The 10,185-nt window shown below is 37.3% G+C and overlaps 1 protein-coding gene and 1 non-coding gene across 3 annotated transcripts; both read right to left on the reverse strand.

Moving 5' to 3' along the window:
- Positions 1 to 492: 492 nt before the first annotated feature.
- LOC143889832 (uncharacterized) lies at positions 493 to 9,870 on the reverse strand. 2 transcript variants are annotated; one of them, XM_077394196.1, is made up of 6 exons: positions 9,569 to 9,870; positions 7,247 to 7,319; positions 2,887 to 3,108; positions 2,651 to 2,700; positions 2,422 to 2,474; positions 493 to 1,419 (listed from the first exon to the last, which is right to left on the reverse strand). In XM_077394196.1, the coding sequence occupies exons 3-6, from the start codon at positions 3,087 to 3,089 to the stop codon at positions 1,108 to 1,110; spliced, it is 618 nt and encodes a 205-aa protein (XP_077250311.1). In that variant the 5' UTR covers positions 3,090 to 3,108; positions 7,247 to 7,319; positions 9,569 to 9,870; the 3' UTR covers positions 493 to 1,107. The 2 variants fall into 2 exon arrangements, with proteins under 2 accessions (XP_077250311.1, XP_077250310.1); XM_077394195.1 differs by lacking the exon at positions 7,247 to 7,319 and having other exon boundaries at positions 9,569 to 9,868.
- Positions 542 to 674, reverse strand: LOC143891484 (small nucleolar RNA snoR74). The gene has a single exon (XR_013255366.1). It is a non-coding gene; the product is annotated as a small nucleolar RNA snoR74 (small nucleolar RNA).
- Positions 9,871 to 10,185: the final 315 nt, after the last annotated feature.

A 10,185-nucleotide genomic window follows, 5' to 3' on the forward strand; every position in this document is an offset into this window, starting at 1 on the left:
TTCATCTCCGATTTCCTGAAAAATATTCAGTCTGCTCATCCCAAATATGCGCAAGATATTCCGTCTGCCGGAAAAATATTCAGTCTGCTCATCCCAAATATCAATTGCTCATCCCGCAAGACATTCTCATCCCAAATATGCGATTTGCCCTCCGTCGGAACCCGATTCATCTCCGATTTCCGGAAAGATATTCAGTCACTCCGTGCTCATCCCAGTGCTCAATGGGTTTTTTGCAACAATGCCATTTTGTTATTTATATTTTCATTGTATTTTCTCAAAGTTGTTTGTAGAATTGAAGTAAAAGATATTTTTTTCTTTAAAAAAATTAATGTAATTCTTAATTTACTTGGACGTTATACTTCAACAAAACTATAAGCTATTTAAAGATTACAACTGGCATAAAAAAATCGAAAAAATACCCTATTGCCAACTGAAGATTGTATGAAATGGTTCATAATATGGAAGTATTGAGGTTAGCTGAAATGTTATGCATATATAAAAATATGTGCGTGTAATATCCATTTAATACTGAGGTTTAACTTAAACTTCCATCATTTACCAACCCTGTTGTCACTCAAGAAAGCCTACAAAAGGTTCACCTAATAGCAATGATAGCAATTTACCTGAAAATTACGAGAGACCTATTCACATATACAACAAGACCCTGTATTTTCCTTCGGGCTTAGACATCAAACACAAAACAAACTCAGTAATAATCCTACTTTTTGCGTTGTCCCTAGCAAGGATTCAAAAATACATTGAATAAAAAAAGCCAAGCCCTTCCGACAAGCAAAAGCTAAGGGCGATAGTCACGGCAGTTATCACATCCATGTCTCACAGATGGGTGTTGCTAAATATGTAGGAAGGACGTCCGTGTCTATGTCTAAATGATGAACCTCTTCATGTGCTTTCGATGAAAGCCAATCCCGATACACAACAGATCAACAGGTATCTTCAAGCAGGAAAAAATGTAAAGCCACCATATGAGGCAGCTGAAAGTTGGTTTCCACTTCAGTTCTTTAACTCTTTTAAGACTACATCCCCTTTTTTTTCATTTCACACCCTGTTTCTTGTAGTCCTGGCTGGATCCAACGACGCTCTCCCTAGTTAAATCTGGCCTTGATTCAATGGCTTTTGACCTGGGTCATCTGGTGCAGAATTGTTACGTTTTAACTTATCTTTGGTGTTAGACTCAGCAAGGTTTGGTTGCTCTTTCTTGCTACCTTCTTGGTCCTTGGCTATGTTGCCCACAGAAAGTTTCTTTGATTCATCAATAATTTCCTTCACAGCCACCTCTAATTCATCTAGTCTGGCCTTTACCTCCAATAGGTCCGAAGCAGGTCCTTCTTTTGTGCTGTTTAAATCCATCTCTTTTGCTTTCTCTTCTTCCCCGGCTTTCTTTTTTTTCAGCTCTACTTCCTGAAACAAATCATTAACTTACAAGTTGAAATATTATGATTAAATATTAGCCACTTAACCATTATAGGACATAAAAGCTAACGAAGCTAACCAAAAGATTAAACATTAAATGAATGACAATACAAAGGAAGCTTGAAGTCTGAATAACTAAAAAGATCATTAAGGTGAGACGTATTGTGTGATTAGATAATTGATATTTGAATAGTTATTGAAATTCAAGAAAACACTACTTATATAGATGTCACATGCAGAAATTTTCTCACTGAAACAATCTATGTGCTGATTGCAGGCATTAGAGTGATTTTGAAAGATTTTGAACAAGTTTTATTTGGAAGCATTCCATTCTTTATTATGCATCTTATGTTTCTTAAGTTTGAAGGATGGATGAAATAAGAGTCGAGATGTTTGTTTGAAGAGCTATTAAAAACTCAAGAAGCACATGTTTTCTTTGGCAACATGTGCCAGGCAATGTACCATGCCTAGCTTATGTTTGTTAAACTCAAACAGATAAAATATGCCGAGATGCCTGCTCAATAGAGATAAAAGAAAATAAATCCATAGCAAAGGAAAATCATAGTAAAAAAGAAAACAAATAAATAGCAAAAGCAGATGAAAGTGTGGGGAAAAAAGAAAAACTCTCTTCAGCTGAGATGAGACTTTTGGTTCATCAAAGGCCAAAACTAAGGAACATATTGAAATCCGTCATTTGCCAGCCCAGTATCAAGACTTCAGTGGTATGTAGAAACAAGATGTACCCCAAGTTTCTACACTAGTTTTACAATCAAGGATCAAATACCAGCATTGGAGCATACATTTGCTGCCCCAAAAATCAAGATGTATCCTCCCATAGAATGGGAGCCTTTGCTATTGAAAAAACAAAAGAAAAATGGATCAACGAAAACAATATCATATAGAAAAAATGCCCAACAATATAGACAGCAATTGCAAAAGCCCATAACAGATGTACAAGAAAAGAATAAAAGAAAGGAATCACATAATTACCGCTTCCATCCTTCTGATCTCATAGCGTGCATATTGTGCCACCAAATAAACAGCTGTGACCAGAAAATATGGTTTTCAGATAACAGTGCCAAAAGATGAAATCCTTCAATTATGTCATTTGATCAAATTCATACAAATTGTTGAGGAAATGACCAATTGAAATATGATCACTCAACATGACATGTAAATGCGATGGAATATAAAACTAGTTGGTTAAGTTGAGAAATACCCAATGAAGGCATGCAGGCAAAGAAGAGTTGTACCAGATGAAAATCAAGCCTGGCCATAGAAAAAGTAAAAAAAACACAAACATGAGCATTTATTTCTCAAAATGCTCTAAAGAAATGCCCAAGAGAATACCATTCAACAACAAAAAATGCCCAAGAGAAGCAGAAAAGACAAGTGCACATCCAAACTCACAGATCAATTTAGGAAAACTCTACTCCAAAATTCAAAAATCATTACCCGAATTTCTTCTCCTTAGGTGGCTTGGTGAAGAGCATTTTAGCAGCAGTCATGAAGTCAAGTTTTTCGAGCTGACGATAAGCATCATTATCCGCTCCACCTCCTCCAGGCTTATGGCCGGTGCAGAGTGGCTTGGCTCTTTGATTTAATAAATGAAACCATGTGTCTCTCAGAAATCGGTGACCAATAAGTCCCCTTCTCATTTCTCTGATAAATTATTATCTAAAAATAAAAGAGCAACTCATCAAGGGACGCAAAACGTACAAGTCAAGGATGTAACAATGCAAGACACATTAAAAACAACCACTTAAGTAAAAAAATACTCCCAATCTTAGTAAAAACAACACATAAAGGTAAATTACATGACAAAGGAACCCTCAAAAGCTAACCAATAAAAGAAGAAAGGAAGATAAAAGCATACAGAAACTTGCTAGGGATGGAGACTTGTATTTTTTTTTTACTTTTTCCCCCCTGAGAATGTGGAATTTGTTGTATCTTTTCTTTCCTTGTCCTTCTTTTCTCTTCCTCTTGTTCACTGACTAGTTCGGTTGGCCTTGTATTTGTTCTTTTTATTAATGTTATATTAGCTATTCAAAATAATATAAAATAAAGGCATACAAAAAAGAAAAGAAAGTGTGAGATGACAATAAAGAAATTATCATTCAAGAAAAAATATAAAAAAATCTATTTCTCAATGATAATCTTGACAATTTCCATCCATCACTTATCCTTTGCTCCTCCAAGACTTCCTTGACAGCACTCTGAAGCTCCTTGTCAAATTCACTTCATCATGATCTATGAAGCACGGGTACAGGTACGGGGTGCGAGTACGACACGACACGGGTACGTGATTTTCCAAAAAAACCCAGGTGCGGGTACGTTCGGCAAATTGTAAATTGTAAATTGGTAATGCAATGCAATGCAATTAGTAAGCTGAGGATGTATACACAACCAAACATACCCATGTAAGTTCAAAAGGCAAGCGGCAAGCCAATGCAATGCAATGCAAAAGAAGCAGACCCAAACCAAATGTGATCCCTAAACAGATTATTGGACTCAAAATTGTACATAATTTTGACTCCAATAATCAGTTTTAGGCTCCCAATCGGTTGTCATAGACTCACAATATCAAATTATCAAATGAACAGGGCCTAAATGTGAGCCCCAAACAGATTATTGGACTCAAAATTAAACAAAATTTTGAATCCAATAATCAGTTTTGGACTGTCAATCGGTTGTCACAATCTCAAATGAACATTTAGGCCCTTTTTATTTTGGATTTTTGCACTTCTCATAACCAACTGTAAGTCCAAAGCTGATTATTGGACTGAAAATTACAAACTCTGCTTTGGACTCACAATCTGTTCTCAAATTCCAAAACAAACAGGGCCCAATAATCTGTTTTGGACTCAAAATTGATTGTCAAAATCCAAAAAAAAAAAAAACAGAGAGATACAGAGAGAGAGAGAGAGAGAGAGAAACACACACACACACAGAGAGAGAGAGAGAGGGGTTGGAAGGGGAGGGAGTGATGGAGAGAGAGAGTGAGAAACAGAGAGAGAGAAACGGAGAGAGAGAGAGGCTAAGAGAGAGATTCACACACACACAGAGAGAGAGAGGCTGAGAGAGAGATTCAGAAAGAGAGAGGGGGAGAGAGGGAGAGAGAAAGATTGAGAGAGAGAGAGAGATCCAAAAAGGGAGAGAGGGGGAGAGAGGGAGAGAGAAAGATTGAGAGAGAGAAGAGAGAAAGACAGAGAGAGAGGTGAGAGAGAGACTTACCGAGAGAAAGGGGCGCCGGAGAAGATGGTGTCTCCGCCGGAGGAAGGTCGTCGGGCGAGAGTGAGGGGGAGAGAGGGTTTAGGGAGAAAGGGCTCATTCTTATTTCTCAAAAAAAAAACTGTAAAAAAACCCTCGTTTTTAAAAAACCCGGCCTGATTTGGATAAAACACCCCCCTTCTGTCTGGTTTTAAAAAAAAAAACATAAATACTCGTCGGGTGCGCACCCCACGCGTACCCGATCACTTTTTTTCATTTTTTTAATCGTATATTAAAGGGGTACGTACCCCGGACGTACCCAGGGCGTACCCGCACCCCATACGTGTCGGGTGCAGGAGCCCCGGGAGAGTACCTGTGCTTCGTAGATCATGATCAACCAAACAAGAACCCTATAAAGAAACTTCACAAGAGATTGGGTCCCATGTAAGATCTCACCCAAGGTTTGAAATTTCGGTTTCGGTTTCGGCCTCAGCTGAAAATGAAATTTATGTGCGATATCGATTTCGGTGGAAATTTCGGTGTAAATCTTATAATTTCGGCCAGAATTTTTGAATTTCGATTTCAGTTTTAAATTTCAGTCCCGGCCGAAATCCAAAGTTTCGGTATTTCGGCCGAAATTTAAAACCATGATCTCACCAGAGTGTTACCCATATAAAGCATGAAATCTTCCGGAACTCCAATCTTTCAGGCCATGCCAAGGAAATGGACTCAAAATATTGCATTCCTCTCCTTTCGAGGCATCAATAATCAAGCCACACATAATCTCCGGGGCTACAATCACTGGATATCTAAGTGGGAACGGACCCATCAAACATCGTCACTTCGACCTTATTCTCTTCGTTGTCAATACAATTACCTCCCAATCCATGTCATTGCTCCCCATGCCTATCTTCTATTGTCCCTTTAAAGGCTTTGTGAAAAGAAAAGGAGAGACAATTAGGATTTTATTTGTTAAGAGATGGGATATTGGTGTTGAGAGAGAGACAGGGAGATTTTAGCTTTTTTTTTGTTGTTGTTTCACCTATTTGGAGGAGCGTATTTGTCCAAGTATTCGAATTCGGAGTGCAGAATTATGGGAATTTTGCCTCTGATGTCCGATTCGCGCATTTTGGAAATGTAATTTCGAAACTAAAAGTGGGGAGAGTTTTGAAGGGGGATAGAGAAGGAGGGGAGAGTTTCAAGGGTTGCTAGAGAAAGTGGAAAGACTTTTGAGAAATGGGTTTGTCCCATGGAATGGGGGAGAAGGTGGAACTAGTATAATTTTCACGATTTTGGTGGAAGGAAGAGAGGAATGAGAATAACCTTCTCACCAGTTGAAAAAGTGGGACAAGAGATCTTGGGTGTTGTTGGTACTCGGCCCAAATTTGACTCTAGGGAAATTACAAATGTGGGCCCAGAAAGAACTAAGTTTAAGCACATAACACTTTACTGATTACTAACACTAACAATAGCACTTAAACAATTTATAAACACAAAGCAATGAACACTAAACACCCTAGAGCAATCACAAAACACCAAATACTAAAAAGCAAACATTGAGATACTAAAGTAATACTAAACTGAATATTATACCTGAAATGGAATTCTAAGTACACTAACCAAAATATAAACAGTGATTATTAGTGTCAACTTGAACATTAAACACCATTCTCCCAATCCAATCACAAAACACTAAAGGTGCACAAAGCATCAAATCATTGAATACTAAGCACACCAACAACCAATGAAGTAATTCAAGATCTTGTTTGAACAGGTCTTCATCCAATAGGAATCCTAGCTGTATTAGGTCTTTTTCAAAATATACTGGTCAGATTAGTACTCGTAGGTTGCCACATTGAAGAAGTCAAGCTCCTACTAGAAATTTATCGATAAGGAGCCTTCTTCAAATAAAGTCACATTTGAAGCCTTCTTCAAATATAGTTACATTTGAATTAAGACCTCACTTCAGTGAGTAGTCCTAGTCGAACTGGGTCTCTTATTTAAAGCAGACCTCTTATTAACCAAAGCCAAAAATCAAATGTAAAGTACTTACTTGATTAGCAACCGTTTGAGGTCTTCAGTCTTTACCGAACTAGATCTCCACTTAAGGGCCCCGATTTTTTTTATTGGAGTTCTTATTAGACTTGGACTCATACGTGGGGTGCCAATCCTTATATGACAAGGTCTCCACGCACAATAAAGAGTCTTTATCGAGCACTTAGTGGAGGATCCCTTGAGTGACTGGATATCCTCATAATAAGAGCACTATCAACTAAGCTTCTCTTCCTTTGGAAAATCATTTTAGATTAATCTAACACGTGTTGAGACCTAATAGCAATAAAATATGGGTCCCAAATAATCTCCAGAGTTATTGAATCCAATTCTGAAAATAAGTCCTAGTATATGTAAGAAGTGAACTTTCTAAAAGTCTTCTTCAAATGCTTGTCCAACGAATTTTTTAAGGCAAAAAAAATCATGTTAATGCCATTCAAAAAAAATCATGTACAATATTTAAAATCAATTCACATTACAGCAATGCCAAGTTTGGCCTGATTACAAGGTAAATTTTGGATCCAATTAGCTTATGGTTCAAGCCCCTTGATACCTCTTGTATTCATATGGAGCTGTTCTCCTAAGCACGAGTGGAAAACTTGTGACTCGCGCTCTACTCAGTTAACCTTCAAGTTAAAAGGCAAAAATTCAAAAACTTAAAATAAATCAACATATGATTGTATAAAATCCAACATCATATAAAGAGGCACGGTAGAAATGTAAGGAAAAAATCATTCTAGATTTTGAATTTCTAGAACTTAGAAATAGTCATTACATTTTTAGCTACAAGTTACATAGAACTTGTTAAAATCCATTTCATCTCACCAAGGTAACTGTTTCAGAGTCACATCATAACATAATGAAATCTAAATAAATTTCAATAAGGTGATATGTAGTGAGAGCAATATTGCAATAAGCTATTAATAGTGTTATAATGTTGTTTCTGCTGTGTTGCATGGATTCTTTGCCCCCTATGCTGAATCCGTGTCGACACGCCTCCACACACGAATAAAACATGGATTCGCGGGGGACACACCCGGATTTTTTTCATAGCCTTGTCCCGCACGAATCCGGTTTTTTCAGGCAAATCCGACACATTGTTGTCTCGATCCCCCCCTCTTCTTTCTTCATCTCTCCTAATAAAAAACTCAAATTGCTCGATCTTTCACGCTCAAAATTTTCATGCAAATGTGTGTGTGTGTGTGTGTGTGTATTGTTTTCAAATTTTTAAAATTTTATTTTACTTGAAAATTACTGAATCCACGAATCCTTCATTTTGGGGTTTGCTGAATTAGACACCTCGAATCCGTGTTGGATCCCGACACGCGACACACGAATCCGAATCCATGCAACACAGTGTTTCTGTGTCGGGGAAAGGAAAAATGCCATCATGGTTTTGGTTCCAATGTATGCCCATGATAATTATTCCCCAAAACATTCAAGACATATCTCTAGAAGTACTCCACCACCTTCCCCTTCCCACCTCCAAACTCAATCAGCTATATTTTCTCCCACCCGGTTGATTATCAAGCAGCTCCAACACATCTTTGGCGAAACTGTCATCATCAGCGAAGGGTTAGAAGCTCATGCATACTCACTATGGGTGCAACTTTGGTTGGGTCAGATTGAGCTTTTGCTAAAACTGAATTGGAACCAACCCAAAACCTACCCAGCTCAGCACGAATTCCCCAAAATCAACCTTTTTTTTTTTTTTTTTAAATTGTTGTTTCAAAATCGGCCTGAGTTACACCCCTAATGCCCACCATCTCCCTCGATATTCCCACAGCTTTCCACAAACACAAATATTCGTGGATCCAACTGAAGTACTCCTTCTAAGTAGTCCTATGGAACTATAACGGTTATAGAATTTTAACTGTTAGAGCCAACTTTAATGTGTTCTTATATCCACATCCTACCAATGGAAATCTTGAATGGTTAGAGTTAAATTGGAATAAAAAAACAAGTATCCAATGAAAATGGGAATGCTAAACAGCACTACGATCATAAATGGTCGTTACTATACTTCAATCGTCAGTTAGTCCTTAGTATACTTAAATACTTTTGAGATCAGAGATCTCATTGGATACTTCCAAATCAACCAGGGCAGCTGACCACATGCCATTTGGGCACTATAAAGGGCCAGCCTAAACTATACTTCTTCATTTAAGTGAAATATAATTTAACCATTTGAGTATCCATTACAACCTTGTGAAAATTTTGTACTAACTTTGATATTTGATATTTTGATTAATGGTTTGAGTGTTGGATTTGTATGTAAATTGGTTATTTTGGTTGGTGTTAGGATTTAATGTTGGTTAGGATTTTGATTCTTTTACGGAGATTGGATTTGATTTACTTATGTTGCTTAGAAACTTAAATTCCCTTGCCTACTTTTTATAATTATTTTATTTTTAGTTTTTAGTTAATTTTTTATTTCTTACACTTTCTGTTCGTTTATGCTTTCGTGTCACTTCTCTTGAAGGTTCCTCAATCCTTCATCCTTCCCGCTTCCTCGCTGACTATTATGAATAAAACAATTGAAAGAGCAGGAACAAAAGTAAAGTAAAGCATAAATCTCATATCAATTTATAGTCCTAAGAATCTTATGAAAAGATCCCAAATGGTTCTAGGGGATCAATTCTAAAATAAAATCTCAAGATTGAATTAATACTTGTCAAATTCTGTTTCTTAATTATACACACGGGTACAAATTGAAAAGTCGAAACTCATTGTTAATCAGCCTTTAGGGTTTTGTAATATTCCTTATTTCTAGTTTACAGAGAGATTGAAGAGAATCAAACCAAATCTGATTATAGGAATAAAAAAAAAATAAGGAACACAAAATCTGAGTATCGAAGAGAGAAAGGGACCGTACCAGTGTTGCAAATCCTTCGATTTGTAGAGAGGGAAACAGAGATTCTTCTGAATTTCGTTATGCTTGTAGAGAGAGAAGGAAGAATTGTAATAATAACATTAGGGTTTGTAAGGTTTCAGCAAGTGAAGCTAGGGTTTTCTAAGACGAAATGAGAGTAAAGAGGGCTTTGCTTGGTATTGATAACGACACTCTCTGGCTCTCTGCCCGCTTTGTTTTGAAAAAAATAAGTTGTTTGTTCTCCACTAAACGCGTAGAGGCGCAATCGAGAGCACAGTTAAACATGTCTTATATATTTCTCGGGTAGGAGCTGACGATAGGTGATTATTAGTTTTAAAAAAGGAAAATTTGTTAGGAAAATGCAAAGATTTCATGATATTGTGAAGTAAGGGTAGAGTTGCAGAATTTGTAAAAGAGGGGTTGTCAGGTTTTTAAAAGACAAAAATACCCCTCTTTAGTTTTACTTTTAACCCATGAGTTTTTACTTTTAACCCTTTAACCTTCTCTCTGTTTCTCTCTTCCCAAACGACTCGCCGGAGAAACTCGCCAGAGAAACTCGTCTCCGACGTCGCTCTCGACGGCCGTTGTACTCGTCGGAAGCAGGAGTCCCATAAACTTTC

The sequence above is a fragment of the Tasmannia lanceolata genome, unplaced genomic scaffold, assembly GCF_043159265.1.
Source record: "Tasmannia lanceolata isolate RefF3 unplaced genomic scaffold, GAP_Taslan_0.1 ptg000013l, whole genome shotgun sequence".
NCBI classification, from domain to species: domain Eukaryota; kingdom Viridiplantae; phylum Streptophyta; class Magnoliopsida; order Canellales; family Winteraceae; genus Tasmannia; species Tasmannia lanceolata.